The 17,283-nt window shown below is 41.0% G+C and overlaps 1 protein-coding gene across 2 annotated transcripts in view; it reads right to left on the reverse strand.

The window, feature by feature from the left end:
• The window catches only part of slc24a4b (solute carrier family 24 member 4b), a 30,485-nt gene extending 14,446 nt beyond the window's left edge, over positions 1–16,039 (reverse strand). For both annotated transcript variants that reach the window (XM_061704701.1, XM_061704700.1), the window contains exons 1-2: positions 15,372–16,039; positions 8,958–9,065 (exon numbers count right to left, since the gene is read on the reverse strand). In XM_061704701.1, coding sequence (XP_061560685.1) covers positions 8,958–9,065; positions 15,372–15,534 — 271 coding nt within the window. In that variant the 5' untranslated portion in view covers positions 15,535–16,039. The remainder of the gene's footprint in view (positions 1–8,957; positions 9,066–15,371) is intronic.
• Positions 16,040–17,283: the final 1,244 nt, after the last annotated feature.

Raw genomic sequence — 17,283 nt, forward strand, 5'->3', positions numbered from 1 at the left:
CTCTTCCTCCCTCCCCCCGCTGCACCTCAAACTAGTAGTATGACATTATGATTGGTCAGCAAGACTACAGAAATCTAAGAATATTTACTATTGAGAGGCTGAAATTCTGAGTATATTGGATAGTTGGAAGTTAATGTCTCTAAACAAATTAGCCAGTTATCAAAATAGTTTTTAAATAATTTGAAAATTGATTAGTTGTCAATTCATTGATTGCTGCACCTCTAGTAAGGTAAACTGTCTTCATCACCTAACTGGGAACTACAGTCAAAGAAATAAACGTCGATGATCCCATACGAAGTCAATTTGAAAAAGACAGGCAGTCATTTTCCCAATGGCACCTCAAAAGTCAAATTGGTTCTGAAAAGCTGGTCCACCTGCATGTGTTTGAATTTGGAGGCCATTTTTCTTCTGTCATTACAAGTGTAAAAGTGACTGTTATTGATAAGCGATGAGAGAAAATACTCGGTTTTACGCTCCATTGCTTTACAATTTACACAAATTTAAAAAGAAGCTAACCACTGGAACAGGTGACGTGTATGGTTGACTGCACACGCATGTGGATGCTGATCTCACCGATTGTGTGTGACAAACAGGCAAAATTGCCACGCAATATTGCTACAAGCAACGGCAAATTAAATTAACTCAACACGCCAACCAAGCCAGAGGGCAATTTGTTGGCGTGAACATGCAATTTAGTGCCCGCTTTTGGTGATCTTGGTAAGTAAGGCCATTAGTGTTTTGAGGTCACCTACTTCTCATAATTGCATACAGAATATCTGATGTATAATTTTGACACATTTGTGACTACTTGTTTTGAAACGTCTTTTAAAAAGAAAACAAAAAAAGTCCAAACACGCAGCCAGACAATTGTTTGATGCTTACTAAACCGAGGTCCTACGAGGTCTCGCACAATATGGCGATGTCACACACGACTGATGATTTTAAAAAGGCATATTTTTCTACAGTATTTGTTCGAATTACATGATGTCAGTGACCGTTAGAGGCTCTGCTGTATTTGTAAGCATATGGGAGTTGAAAAAAGCTCCCAGGGTGGGGACTCATCCATCATCTGAGCTCAACAGTTCACCTGGTGGCTGACAGATGTGGGCTGCTCTCTTTTGGGACCTGAGCAGTGTGCAGCATCTGTGAGGGTATTGGCCCAACTGGACACAGTCCAGTTTGGTCCGTCATGTACGCTCACGTATACATGCATAAAGTATCATTAGGGTCAATAGGCAAACGCCAGTTTATGTGACACCAATTACCTCGGTTTACCATAGGGTCAGGATGGACACGTTGTGATTACAGTATAATAATAAATAAAGGCCCGTTTTGGGCCGCGGTCACATATGGACTCATGAAGTGGAACAGGGCTCACCTGAGACTTCACACTGCATCTGTCCTAAACTCACTGTTGCGAGTGTGTGTGTATATATTTATATTATACACTCCATGATGTTTGCACACATGAATGAACCAACGCAGCATTTGGAACGCTGCAGCAAACATAGCATGTCGTCTGATCACACTTATTCTGTATGCCTCTTCAATTCCCTTTTTCCATACTGTATAGAAGTTTATAGTTACAATTTCTGCATAAAAGCCACGCTACATATCTATGACGGGAGAAAAAGCTGTGAACTATCATATGAACAGACAAAACTAAACCACTTCTGACACTCAAGAGACTTTCTGTATGGCAGTAAATGCAGTAGAGCCAGACTGATAAAATCGGTGGACCAGTTAGAGGGTATCATCAATAAATCGTCATCCGTCAATATGTAACTGATGTATTAACTTTTTGGAATGTGCGAAGATTCTGTCACGCTGCTCCTGTGTGTTACACTCCGAGTGCCTGGCCTGCCTCGCGCTCCCTCTCGTGCACACGTCTCACCCACTCACACACACACACACACACACACACTGCGCTCAAAGCTGTCGAACTACATTTTAGTGCCTCAAGACAATCATGTCGTCGCAGGAACACGCTCTTAATGGCTCTTAGGGCATGTCAAAATGAGAGTATTTTAGATTTTCCTACGCAAGTTTTAAAGGACTTCATTACAATGTTCTAGCATTGTTTAAGTTGCATCTTTGTGAAGCTACTGTTAATTCATGTCCACCATTATCCAATACAAGACTATTACACAGCATTTTAAAGTTTTGTAACTTTTCTTGGATAAGGATTTATGCAAGTGTTACTTCACAATTACTACTACTGTGTTTTGAAGTTATGTAAAATACCTTTGTGGGAAACATTTATGCAAGTGGTAAAGCACATGTTCACCATAATCTATTCAACTCTTATACAGCACTTTAAAGTTTTGTAAATTATCTGTTAGATAAAACATTTATTAAACTGTTACTTCACGTCCACCATTCCAGACAGGTTTAGGGGCTGAATGAAGACGGAATCCCAACTCAATCAATAAGCAAAGCAAAATTATCTATAAAGCACATTTCATACACAAGGTAATGCCATGTTCTTTACATGATTAAAAGCTTTAAAATAATATCATAAACATTTAAAACAAAGAAAAGTACAAAGTGGCATACAGTGCAAGAAAGCTCATTTAAAAGTGGAAATGCTCTGCAAAGCAGGAGAAACAAAATGTTTTTAACCTGGACTTAAAAATATTCACACTTAGTGCTGATGTCACTTCTGTTGCCAACTTATTCCATGTGTGTGCAGCATAACGGCTAAACACTGCTTTAGACTCTGTGCTCCACTATTTGACCTGAGTCTGTAGTCTTCAGAGCCCTACTGGGTCTATATTCCATTAGCATTTCATTCATGTATTCAGGACCTAAACCATTGAGGAGATTTATAGACCAGTAGCAGAAACTTCAAATCAATTTTAAAGCTGACTAGGAGCCAGTGAAGAGACTTTAGATTTGGAGTGATATTGTTCTGACCTCTTTGTTCTGGTCAGAACCTGAGCTGCAGCATTCTGAATGAGCTGCAGCTGCTTAATGCCCTTTTGGGGGAGTCCAGTCAGAAGACCATTACAATAGTCAAGTCTACTTGAGATAAATGCATGGATGAGCTTCTCCTGGTCTGCTTGGCACATGCAAGCCTTCACTCTGGATATGTTACCCAAGGGTAGCATATATAGCAGACAATTGGTTCGCACGTCTCCCTCAGAATTCTGAGGACCAAGGTTCAAATCCAGCCTCGCCTGTGTAGAGTTCTCCCCATGCCAACGTGGGTTTTCTCAGTGTACTCCGGTTTCCTCCCACATCCCAAAAACATGCATGGTAGGTTAGTTGAGAGCTCCAAAATACCCATAGGTGTGAATGTGAATGGTTGTCTATATGTGCCCTGCGATTCACTGGCGATCAGTCCAGGGTGTAGCCCGCCACTCGCCCAGAGTCAGCTGGGATAGGCTGACTAGTGAGGATATGGGTAGGCTGAACAGGAGGGGTCCAAGAACTGACACTTGAGAGACCCCATAGGTCATTGCCATTTGATGAGATTGAACAGATGTCAAATAAAAGACTGACACAGTGGCCTCAACAGTGAAAACGAAAAACAAATCCTGACTGAGACTTTATGGTCATGGAGGAAAATACTTCACATTTTTCCAGCAAACAAGTACTTTGTGAATTTTCAAAAACCGCAAGATGTCGAATCAATAATTCAACAGCGGAAGCATACAGTATGTTCTTTAGTTGCATGTCCAACCCCCTCCAACTGAATACAAATGGCTCAGGTTGAGTGACTGTACACAGTGTGCGACCACAAAGGTGTTTTAAGGTTAGCTGTGGTCAGCTCCCAGTCCTCTGTGACACCTGACCAAACAGCGTGCGCCTCTCGCTCGGACAAACGCCGCATTTCTTTGCCGCCCAAGGACGGGGACGACTTAAGTGACGCGTCTCATCTGAAGCCTTTAAATAGGCTCACAGTGACATCGGCGTTCACAAAGCAAAAGTGACTTTGCAAGGGAAAATAAGTAATTGACAAGATAAATTCATATTTCGAAGTCAAGCTATGAAGTAGCTCATAGGGGAAGAACGTGTAGATGTCTACTGAATTTGGAATAATACATTGCAATATCGTAAATAAAAATATGTTGAGAACCTGAATCAAATGTTTGTTACACCAGCAACTAATAAGTCATCGGTTAAAAATGTATATAAATTCTATTCATCACTTTCAAATTTTATCCATCACCCAATTTACATGTTCATAAAGGAGTGGAAAGAAATGAAAAAATATCTAAACAATTCATACCTTGTAATAGATAGATTTTAAAAGAACTATAAAACGATTGTATAAATTGAGAAATACTCTGCACGCACACACAGACAATAGGTGTAAATTAAAAATATTTTGCTGAGCTAATTAAATATTGTTGGTTATGATAATTAACAGTAAAAAGAAAGGAGGAAGATGAGAAATTAAAGACTATCCAGACCAGCATGAGGCCAGAAGGCCAAAATATATACAAGTCCTCTTGAGAAGCTAAGCTACAAATCTAAAAACCCTCAGATTCTCAGTTTGGACATCTTTCTGGGCTGCTTATGCAAGAAAATGTTTTTTTTTGTGGTTCTGCGCAAGCCAACCATCCACCCCTCCCATCCCCATCGTCTCCTTTTATCATCTCATTAGAAGACCACACAGACTGTTCACAAGTAGTTTGAGCTTTGCAGCACAACTATCCTAAGAAGGACGTTGTTCCTCACAGCCATCTAAGTTCCTTAAAATACCTGTTTCTCCTTGGTAAATGTAAGAAGAAGAAAAATGTTTCACAGTAGGTTGGTGATGTAAAATGTCACCACAATTTCCAAATTCGATCAAAATGCCAAACTTTGCCCTTAAAGACATCTTAAATCACACACTGAAATTTAACAATATGCTGAGATCTAATGAAAGAGTGCGAAGTATCAAATGTTATGCCTTTACAAAGATCAGTTTTAATTGAGACTTTCAGAGAAGCACTCATTTAGCAATGTTTATTACTGTAAATGTAATTTGCTCTACTGTATCAGACAGAGCTAATGTTGTGATTACCTAACTACAGAGGATGGCCAAAATCTTAAAAACAGCTCTCACTGTGATGTTGCAGCATTAAAGACAAAGCATACAGCGGTGTTCAAAATCTTACTGTATTGTAGACAATGGAGGCGTTGCATAATAGAGAGCTCGGCCTCTCATGATGTCTGTTCTACCACATGACTGTGCACACTGCGGTCCAGTCTTAAAAGATACACAACACAATGATATAAATTGTGTGCAATGTCTCTGACACTACCTCTGACCTACAGGAGGCGGCTGGATAGCCATACCAGAACACAGTATCGCGTTAGACTCAAGAGAACCGAACCATGTCGATTCCTCTGGGTTATTGTTGGCCAATTAGATAATTAGCCGCTGCTAGTGCGTAGCAAAATGCAATCTACACAGTCTTGTTGTCACACAGAGGACTACAAAGCATACACTCATACACATCATTATCCTCATCTCTTGGTCAGTCAATTAATCCACATGCTCATGAACAGTGCTCACATGTTCGTTTAAGCACCAAAATACATGCCATTCCGCACTAACACACACACGCACGCACATAGTGGCATGAAGTCCTGTTAGGTGGCGTACGTGTGTGATCGGGGAACAGGGGTTAAATTATTAGACCAGAAGGTTCGCTGTTGTGAGATGACGTATTCAAATGCGGGGTTGGATAAACAACAAGGTAAAGATTTGCAACAACAAAGTTTATTCCCCCCCCCCCCCTAAATGTGTTAAATACTGAATTTCCAAGGCTCAATTATTATCTTATAGAGCAATTTTGTTCAAATGTAGACAAAATGTCAGACCAATAGGTGGGGTTCAAGTGCATGCAGAATAAGCAGAAGCAGAATAATGCTGCCGCTCGCTGAGGTCATGTTGATGTTCTTAAAGGGCCTCCGTCTCTGGCCAGTCGACTAGTTGGCGACTAGTTGGTCGTCCCGGTGAAAGCGCAAGCAATATTTCGGTCTCTTGGATCACCCGACGTCTCCGCCAGTGAGCTAGGCCCTTTAGACCACAAATTAGTGAAACCAAATCAACAGTGCCTCTGCTGGTTGCCACCAAGTAATACTCTCAATGTTGCATCCATTGCTTTGGGGGGGGGGGAAAAAACAACAAAATGTAGAAATCTCAAAATTGTCACATTTAGCTAATCTGTCCAACAGGCTCCTCAAATTGAAATATGATGAACTGCATTTGTTTGAGTAGCTTTTTTGTATTCCTCTTTTTCTCCAGTTTTGTGTGCATCACATTTGGCAGAGGCCGTCTTCAGAAACAAGGTCACAAATCTGTCTGAACACCCAAATAAATCATTTAAAGGCATGGGGGGGATACTTCCGGACTGGACTTTACTCTAGAGCTTTACACTGGAAACTAAAATAAGGTATTGCATTCAAGCAAGAACATCAATGCAAAGGCACTTAAGATAAACGTCAAATCAGCAGCAGCCCCTCTCGAGGCTTCAACCAATAACGATAAAGAAAGGCAAGTCAAGTGCTATCCATGCAGCGCAGTTAAATGGAGCCTCAGCAGTTGCGCTCGCTCAGCATATAAACACCCGCCCACAGTGGTCCTCATCCTAACGAGCCTCCATCCATTTACACCTAGTGCTTCTCTCTCCAGGGAAATCCCATTTTGTCAGCACTTGTCCACAGTGGAGTCAACACAGGTCATAATATGCTTATTTGTAGTCCACCAGGATACATTGGATTTGTAGTGTTTGGCCACCGGGTTTTTACTTAGGGATAAAAAACACTAAGTTATTATAAACAGCACTTGTAGTTATAGCGCAGGACAAAAATGGTATCCTCAATTTAGACATATGTCTGCACTTTTATAAAGGTAGTTTGTTTACTTCTTCACTAGGAAGTGTTATTAGAAAATTTGTATCTGAAAATTTCCAGTGGGATACACTGGTCACCTGCAGCCCCATTTTTGTTCAGTTTTAATGAGTTTGGTTGGAGTTTTTTTTCAGAAAAAACTCATTTGATGAGGCACCCAAGATCCATCTACACAGAATGACAAATTGCAGGAACAATCAGAGCGAATCATGTGGCCCACAATTGGTCGGACCAAAGCAAATCGGTTTTGCAACAAAGCAATGAGTGTGCCCATAACAGGATTATTTGCGAGATGATAAGAGTCAGATGACTGACTCACGCTGACAAAGCAGAGCGGTGCGAGGGTGGCGAGTTTAGAAGTTAATGAGGGTATGCAGGATGTGAAGTTCAGTCGGGTACACGAGGGGACTTTTTTTTTTTTTTTTTGGAGTAATCTTTAAGGATTACGCTTCCGTTGAAGAAAACGTCCAGGATTTTAATCCAGTCATTCAATCAGCCCCTACTGTTATGCTGCAACAAAGAAAAGCCCCATGAACCTTTTCATTTTAAGTAGTGTAAAAACGGGTTAGGTTGTGTTTAATATTTGGTTAAAACACAGCTGATTTCAATCATTCCAGTGGGGGATGTGCCTGTTGTGAGTAGAATTGAAGTAACAGCATGTTAGGCCCCGCTGGGCAGTTTGTGACACTTTAAATGACATCCAAATTGTCTGCGCCCTGCTGGCCTCCGTACTGTATGATACACAAACAAACCAAGTCCTAAAATTCACTTGCACCCCATTTGGTTAAATAATGACTTATTGTTGCTTGAAATGACTCTAAAAATGATTAAGTCTGGAAGAATCGCCACAGGCCCCAGTGAATCACTGTGATGTCTTCTAAAATAGAACATTCACCGTCACGCACAAAACAGTTGTACCACTTTGTCATTTGAATGTCTTACACAAAACATTGAAGATAGCCTAATAAAATTAATATTTATAGCCACCAATAAATCCAAATACATCCTGGCTGCACTTCAATCAATATGAGATTTAATTACCTGTTAGTGTAGATCAAGACAGTCACAACAAAAGCAAAACTGAAATCCCTAATTTTTGTAAATCTTTCATAAAATGGATGAGCTGACCAAGCAGTGAGTTGTACACAAATATACCTCATTTGGATGCTACTGCATGGGTACAGTATGTACAAAACTTTTAAATCACCAAAACAGTTCATGTGCCACTTTGGGGAAACACAGTTTGCAGTCAAGACTTCTACATCTTAAAAATCCATCCACAGTACTAGAGTACAATTTTCAGATAGTCTACCCAGCTCTGGTGGGAGGAAGCCAGAAAACCCAGAGGGGGCAGGGGTGGGGGAGAACATGTACAGGGAGCATTATCAATTTTTAACACATTTTAGTTTTATCATCATGTGAATATTCATCTAATGTATTTGTCACTTCGGTTGAATTATTGATGACACTTTAAATTTGAGTTGCTTTTTTGAAGACAAAGCCATTCAGTGATCTTTGTCAACCTCTGAATTCTTCCAAAGCTTTTCCATAACTAATAAGGAAGGGTACTGACATAACCGTACAGAGTTGTCGGCGTTTATTGTGTAGACAATGTTTTGAGTAACAATTTAATGGCTCATGCTGCTTCTGAAATACATTTTGCAAAAAACAAAACAACAAGTCAAAGAAAAAGTTGAGCCCAATATTAATTCTTTGATGCTCACTGAACTGAGGCCTTGTGAGGTCCGCTGGTAAGTAATGACATGCATTAAATTTTTTCCAACAGTTTTGCATGACTCATGCATTTGTACTGATAATTTGTCAAATCCCAAACATTATGGTCTAAAGGACTTTCAGAACGAGTCAGACATTGTAGATTCTGTCTTGTTTCCATGAATGATCTCAGCTACAGTACATATACAGTAATTTATCAGTTCAAAGTATGCCCCATTGATACTTTTGGGGCTATTTAGAGGCAGCGGAACTAGCTGTAAACATGCATTACAGCCAGTCATCAGGCGGCACCATTAGTTTTCTTTTGAAGAGTTGTGTGCCTGCTCAGGCTAGAAGCAGCAATAATACGGGACTGAGTGTATAGGCTAGCATACCTGGTGCTGAACAGTTCTTGGGTTCAGTTTCATTTTCGGCCACTGATGCCATTAGCCGCCTCCCCCAGCGCTCCGGGTCGGGATGATCCTGCATTATCATGCCGTGGCCTGCGGAGCAAACATCAAAACCGATTCAGATTCAGAACTGCTTTTCAGACAGCTTTAATCACCCACAACCCTAAAGGTGGATTGCTAACAACATGCCTGAGGTAAGAGTGAACATACAGAGGGTTTGTTTTTCAGGAAACCTCCCAATTTGACATGCTTGGTCATCATTGAGAATGGTTGTCATTCTCTATCCCCTACCACTTTTTTTTCTCCTCGCAAGAGTGCATCAAAAATGAAGCTGCTGCACACTTTTTGTCTGCTCTTAAGCCTCTGTAATGAGGACAAGCGCTGCAGTCCTAAATATCTTATGTAAAAAGCATACCAGCCAGTCCAGATGTGTTTTGAATTAGCAGTTTTTTTAATTCATTTGTTCCTGCACAAATGACACAGGGCCTCAGGCAAGATGAGAAAACGGTTTGTTGTGTGCAAAACAATGAATCGGCCAGTGTGACGCAAAGGCCTAATTATTGTTGTACAAGCGCATGCAACATGGGCAACTAGTCAGCCCGACTTCTGCTTGTGATGTCACGCAGACTGCGCTTGTGAAGGTCCACTCACATGACACGGTCATAACCGTCTCCTTAACATGTGAAGAACTCCATGATGAGTCAGCAGGCAAAGCGCTCTTCTAGCCACAGCCAAGGAAGTAACGTGTAAACAAATGACAGTAAGTGTGACCCACCTGAAAAACTGACTTGAAATAACATCTGGACTTGTGAGAGCATTTTTGGAGATTGTAGTAGTAGTTTATGCAATTTAAAAATGAGATCTTTAGAGATGGGTTTTGATTGTTTTACTCAACTTGTGTTGGAACCTACACTGAGAAGTCCTTTGAATTTAATTGAAACGTACATCAAGCGCACTTGATTAAAATGTGTTAAACATATTGTTTGATTATTTTTTATGACAAGAGGGGGAAATTACACCACTTTACTACAGTTTAATATGTGCGACCAATAAGTAAGTACTTTTATTCAGTGTATGAATAAAATATATTAAAGAAAGGCCAAACAGAACTTAAGATCACAAGTTTACATGTTGATAATTGTGTTTGAAAAGTAAAAAAAAAAAATAGGAATGTGCATTGATTACAGATCTCACCAGGCATCCTTCAATTATAAACTGTATGATAGCATTTATATGTAGAGTCAAACACCAAAACTAGTCATAGCATGGCCAAAGTTTGAGGTTAATAATAGAAAAATAACACTTCAGTGTGTTATTTCCAGCCAGAATATGCCCATTCAACAAATAAGTAAGTTAAAAAGTGACAAGAGCTGAGAAAGCGATACTATTTTTGGCTTGTGTTGAGATCAAGTACTGTTACAAAATTTTCAGCATCATCAAATTTTAATTTCTGCAGTGGAGGAACAAGTTTGAATCCAATATACACTTACGCCTGATAGGATTCAAATGCTTTCAGCAAATCAGAATCATCTTTATTTGCCAAGTATGTCCAAAAAACACACAAGGAATTTGTCTCCGGTAATTGGAGCCGCTCTAGTACGACAGCAGACAGTCATTTGACAGAGAACACTTTTGAGACATAAAGACATGGAGAAAAGCAGTCACTGAGCAATAAAGGGTTGCTAGTTATCTGCTAATGCCGGTACATATTTATATATATTTTTTGGACAATTGTGCAAAAAGATGCAGAGTCCTCTGGCACTTAGAGCAGTTCGAATGACTAATATTACAATAGTCCGGTGCAATGACCGTTGTGCAAAGGGCGCCGAGACTTCAAGCGAGTGGTACGATAGTCTGGGACAATGTTGATTGTGCAAATGTTGCAGATACTTCTCAGGCAATGTGTAAATGGTGCAGATGCTACTCTGGCATGAGTGGCCAGCATTGGTCAACAACAGATATGCAAATAGTGCAGCGTAGTGAGAGGACGAGTAATATATAATTGGCCCGACAGAAATGTGACAACAAACCCAAGACAAAAAGACAAAAAATTGCTAGCATGTTGCAATGGAATTGTAGGTTAGGTGTTTAAGAAGTTGATCGCAAGAGGGAAGAAGCTGTTGGAATGTCTGCTAGTTCTAGTTTGCATTGATCGGTAGTGCCTACCTGAGGGAAGGAGCTGGAAGAGCCGGTGACCGGGATTGTAAACAACATGCAAGTACTGAATGCATGCCAAACTACTTGCTATAGAAACTGATCAAGCGCATATGGTGAAACATGTTTTACACTTTTGCATAACTAAAGCAAAGGTTATTTCCCTTAGAGAGACAAAAAAGGATTGTTATTGTCCTTCCACCTCATTGACATTTGAAGCAACTTTCATCATTTCACGGAGGTGAATGATTTTTTTATTTTTTATTTGGTGAGAGAGGTAAAGAAGAACCCAAAGATCACTGTGGCTGAGCTCCAGAGATGCAGTTGGGAGATTGGAGTAAGTTCTAGAAAGTCGACCATCACTGCAGCCCTCCACCGGTCAGGGCTTTATGGCAGAGTGGCCCGACAGAAGTCTCTCTTCAGTGTAAGACGCATGAAAGCCCGCATGGAGTTTCCTAAAAACAACACCTGCAGGACTCTAAGATGGTGAGAAATGTGATTCTTTGGTCTGATGAGACCAAGATAGTAATTGTTGGCCTTAATTCTAAGTGGCATGCATGGAGAAAGCCAGGCACTGCTCATCACCTATCCAATAAAGTCCAAACAGTGAAGCATGGTGGTGGCAGCATCATGCTGTGGGGGTGTTTTTCAGCTGCAGGGACAGGAGAACTGGTTGCAATCGAAGAAAAGATGAAGGCGGCCAAGTACAGGGATATCCTGGACGAAAACTTTCGCCAGAGTGCTCAGAACCTCAAACTGGGCCCAAGGTTCAATTTCAACAATTCCATTTTTTTGTCAATATGGGGTGCTGCGTGTACATTATTGTGGGAAAAAATGAACTTAAATGATTTTAGAAAATGGCTGCAATATAAAAAAAAGTGAAAAATTGAAGGGAGTCTGAATACTTCGCATACCCACTGTAGTTGTCGTGCAGCTGCAGACAAACAATTCACAAGCTTTTTTAAAAACTGTTCCGACATGGCTATGACTGCGTATGTCAGGCATACTTGATTAAAGCAAGCCGTTAGGGGCGCCTGTGTTCCAGGACAAACCCACTTTAGCCAGCAAAAATAAAGGCCAAAAATAAATACAAATTAAAAAAAAAAGTTGCCTTTGGAGATGAGAGCTTTGTATGTATGATATCATGTATGATATCATTCCAGAATAATCATTTAAGCCTCTTCTTGTTTTAATGTAATTAATAAAACTCCCAGTGTATCTCACTGGAGATCTACTGTACAGTGAGTCAACTTTACAGATGCTCTCTGCAGCCTCCATCGGAGCCTAAGTGGGTGCAGATGGACAGATCCCACGACAGGGTCAGAAAGAGCTTAATGTGAGAAGCACTGCGAGTGTGTGTGTGTGTGTGTGTGGACTGCATTAGCGATACACTGACAACAATTCGATACGTTTGAGATGAGCTCGCTGTCAGATGACACCAATGCGTCACATTTGTGGGAGGGGGCATTGTGGAGCAATTTTAAAAAAAAATAGAAAAATGTTTGACAGAAATGCATTTCATTTAAACAACTTTTATTAGACATAAGAACCAGAAATGTACTTTTTTTTTTTTTTTTTTTAAACACAGCCATTGATGTACACTGTACAAGTAAATGTTATTTTCAACGTCCTAATTCCTTCCTCTCATTGTGTCAGAAATCCAAATAATTTACACTCTATACTGTCTAGACATTGAAATCAGCGTAACTGGTAGTTTTGAGGACTTTGACCTGCCAACATAAATCACTCGGTTCAGTGAAAAGATTCCCGTGTCAGTAATCTGCTCAATACGTTCCATTCGTCATTGAAGGTTGTAGACACTTGGTTCATTAAAACAAAGTAACGGGAGTCGGGTTTCCTCTTGGGTGTCGTTTGGATGCGCTTCAGAGGACAGTGATTGGAGATCCAGTACTTGTTACGAACATCCTTGTTTGGCTACATATTTTTTTTACAGGGCATACAGAAGAAGGCAATTGTTTCATGTCAAAATGATTACCGAGAGATATATGAAAAACACTTCTCTGCCATAAATATAAAACAAACGATAAATGGTGAATACGGTGCTAACTGAGCGTGCCTTTTATGTCGTATGTTTGGACCAATGTGGTCTTTATGTCACAAAGTGAGGAACCACTGTAATTCAACAGCAACAAGGCACATTCTGCAAATGGATTCTTGTCCAAAATGCTTGTGTGGTGATGTGTCTTCCTTCCTTCTTGGATTATTTTCTTGGGTCCCCCTCAAATGCTGCTTTGTTACCAGTACTTTTTTTTTTTTCTTTTCGCTTTGATGATTGCTCCTTTTTGGGGGGGTGGAATTGTAATGTTTACTACTGTGACGATCTAAATTTCACTCACGGGATGGCTAAAGTATCCATCTATCTATAAATACAAACTGTAGCCGCACACTACTGGACTGGTTCAGTTCTTTGGGACATGGAGCTCCGCCACAGACATCTGTGCTCACCCTCACAATACGGATGTGGTTAGGGACCAAGACACACCGTGCTTAAAACTTTAATTAACACAATAGCTTAGATTTATAGTATATAGCACCAAGGATACTTAGCACCAACTTATAGGGGTGAATGAAATGTTGAGTATATGCGAGGGATCCCGTGTTAGCGGAGGTGATAAGACGGTTCCAGTCAAGGTCCAACAAGCAGGTTAGGCTCCTTTTAGCCAAAGCAAGGTGGTAAACGTCAAGAAGATGCAGGGAAATGCTCCGGATCACTATTGGCAACGGTGGAAATTTACACCTGAGCAGCTGCTAAGGTCGAAAAAGTGCCGACCGAACAAGACGTTTATTAGCGACACATTGAACCCGTGTATGTTTGTGGTGCGGCATTCGCCAGGTTGTGTACTTGTGGACATTGGGTGGGGGGGACATGTACGTGTATTTAGGCTCAGGTCAAAGCAGTAACATTGCTTGTCATTCGGTGACAGCTTGATGCTGTGAGTTGAGGAGCTTCATTTATTTTGACCAAAGTAGTCATTTGCTACCATCTTGTGGCATCTACTGAACAGAGAAGTGACAGTACAATATGAAGCCCGCGGGGGTCTTATTCAAAAACAAGTAGAGGCTCACTGTATATACACATTTTAAAAATGAGTAGCCCATGTATCACAGAGTTTTAAAAATGTAATAAAATGGCTGACAGTGAAGTAGTAATTACTTACTACTAGTATCTTTTCTATTTTACTGTCTTTTCAGGTTACGTGGAAAAATACACACCAGCGTCCACGCAGTATTTTTTTTTCTCCGAATGATCAATTATATATAATATACTTTACTTTAATTGTCACTAATGTGCCTTATCAATAGCAGTGCACAATTTGGGGGGAATCCACAGATCTGCATGAATAGGAGAGCAGTTGATGTTCTACAGAAAAATCTGCTACCTTAGAATCAGGGCATCTTAAAAAGAAAAAAAAAAGTGTGCATTGATGCATTTTGGTATTTTTTCCCCCAATCCCTGGCGTGACCACACAGGAAAATAAATCGCAAAATTAAAAGAAAATGTTATTTTCTGTGGCATTACTTTGTCAAGCCACATTGACACCCTTTCTCAGCACCTTGTCCACTAGTTGACCTCGGATGGCCGTTGTTTTTGGGGGACACTCAACCAAAATTGCAAGGTTGGCGGTTAGATTACATAACTGCGTGTGATGCTGCGTTTGGGATGCTGTGCATGTCAGTGTTTGCACGGGCCGAAAGGGAAGACTTTTGGCATGAGGTGGTCGCATCACACATGACCGCTCATCACAATTACACCGTGTGGGATCATTGCAAAAAAATAATAATCAACTCTCCATCACCATGTCTAGTGTGCGCGTTTGGGGGGGGGGGGTGCACATCTACAGTGGCTGGTGCTGCAAAAACCGACAAATCAAACCGATTCCCGGTCCGGTGGCAAGTGTGCGTGTGTGCATGTAAAAGCAGGAGGTGATTACGCGCTTGTGCCTCCTCTCCACATGAAAATGTGCAGCTGCCACGGCGCGCACACTGCGGCAATACGGTGCAACGTGATAAAAAGGCTTCCTCGGTGTACGGTGAAATATTTACGCATTCGTACATACGAGAGTTGGGTGGTTTTGGGACGATCAGAAGGAGATGATTAAAATGCACCGATGTTGCATTCACGTGCCATTGGTTCCGCCGACAGATCAGATTGTTGTGGTGCGCGATTATAATGCAGATATCGCGTGTGCTGTGTGTGTTTGTGTGTATCATACACGCACTCACCTGTTTTGGTCAACAGCGCCGACATAGTCCACGCCACGAAGAGGGCACTGCAGATGAAGCACACCTGTACAAAGAGCATCTCCCTCCTTTTGCGAACTTTGAACATCTTCGCCATGATGCTCTTCTTCTTCTTGGGCGCCTTCACGCTGTCGTCCCGCTCCATGCTTCCTTCCTCCTCCCGTCAGCCACTTTTATTTCCTTAATTAATTTTTTTTTCCCCCCTTGGCCGCCGTCCTTGAAATTAACCGAAGAGGGCGACCGGTTTACCTCTTTTTGTTCCTTTTTATTATTATTTTTTTTTTTTTAAATTGTGTTTTACAAAAAACCCAGCCGAGATGAGGTCGTCATTTCAGTAGCTCTACGATTCAATTGGCCGAGGGAAGAATAAGACAAGCGAGCAGGCTCCCACTCCGGCGTGCATGTTGTCCCGTGGAGATGAGTGGAGTGAAGGTAGGTGGAGGGGGCTTACACAAAAAACAAAAAAACGTTATCCTCTCTCCTCCTCGCTGTTGTTTTCGCCTCCAAAGGCGCCAACGTCCCGTCATCAACGGAGGGCTCGCTCAGCTGCGTGGGGAAGCGAGTCCACGCACCTGCGCCTGATGTCCTGTGCGTGCGTGTGCGTAGGTTAATTGTCACATTCGGGCAGCTTTCGTGCTCGTGCAGCAGAGTCAAACTCCTCCCTCCGCCCTCCCCTCCACACGGATTCCTCCCCCGTGGCACTGGCCTCCTCCTACCCGGCCGACCTTCATCCACTCCCACCCTCAATCTCAATGAGACAAGCGGGCTCCTCCGGCGTCCACTGTAGACACCGACTCGTCAATCAGCTGTCACGTTATTTTGCACCGAGTGATCAAAGCAAGGATTTTATTGAGCCTCCTATCATGCCACTCGTGCAAGCAGCAAAATCGTTCAGTGCTGTGTTATGAAACGTCAAGCCAATCAGTGAGTGTTATGTTGAGGGGAAACGGTATCCCGTGTAGAAATGCATATAAACTGCATAAACCAGTCGTTCTTAAACTGTCACAACTAAAATAAAAAAAAATAAAAAAAATAAAAATTACTTGGCTCTCCAAGGACCACCATTATGACCAACATTAACACATTCACTGCCATTGACGGCTTTAGAAGTCAAATACCCATGTTAACTGGGAAGGCTGGCAGTGAATGAGTTAAAATACTGTAGCATAGTAGGCCTATGGGTTCATCATAAAACAAGGCAGATGTTTTATTCCTAAAAAGTACATTAAATGTTATTGTAAGCAACTGTATCATTTTGCGCAGTTTAAACGTTACCACAATAAATATCGGAAAATGAAACATGACTTAAAATGATGATGCAATTAAAATGCATGGCACAAAAAAAGCTTAATGCAAATTGTACCGAAATAAATGTTTGTAATTTATCAGTTTAAAAAAAATTATAACTGGAAAAGTGTACACTCAATAAAGTAAAGGGTATACATAGTACCCAAATGGTTCATTGGCTTGTACACATCGGGTAACTTCTTTTCGGTATGCTAATTTTGTATTGGTTATGGGTGTTAAATAGTATAAGGTACTATTTAGCACCCATTCTTGGTGGTTATGGTGTTTGTGTGTGTGTGTAATCCTTTTTAGCATGAAAGTAAAAAAAATTTTAAAAATTCCCATCTAACACTGAAAAACACTCATCTGCATACCTCAATAAACTTAACCAAAGAATAGTTACTAATACTGTACTGTTTGTGAGTTAAATAAAGTAAGCAAATACACTATTGTGTATAATGAGATGTGTTAAGACACGCAGGGATTTCTTTACAAAATGTCATCGCATGCATGCATGCATAATGCCATTTGTAATGGACTCTCTCACCCGCTTGCTCCTAATTCACAGTTGCCGCTGCATGCGAGCAAGAAAATGTTCAATACTGTG

This window comes from Phycodurus eques, chromosome 18 (assembly GCF_024500275.1).
Source record: "Phycodurus eques isolate BA_2022a chromosome 18, UOR_Pequ_1.1, whole genome shotgun sequence".
NCBI lineage: Eukaryota > Metazoa > Chordata > Actinopteri > Syngnathiformes > Syngnathidae > Phycodurus > Phycodurus eques.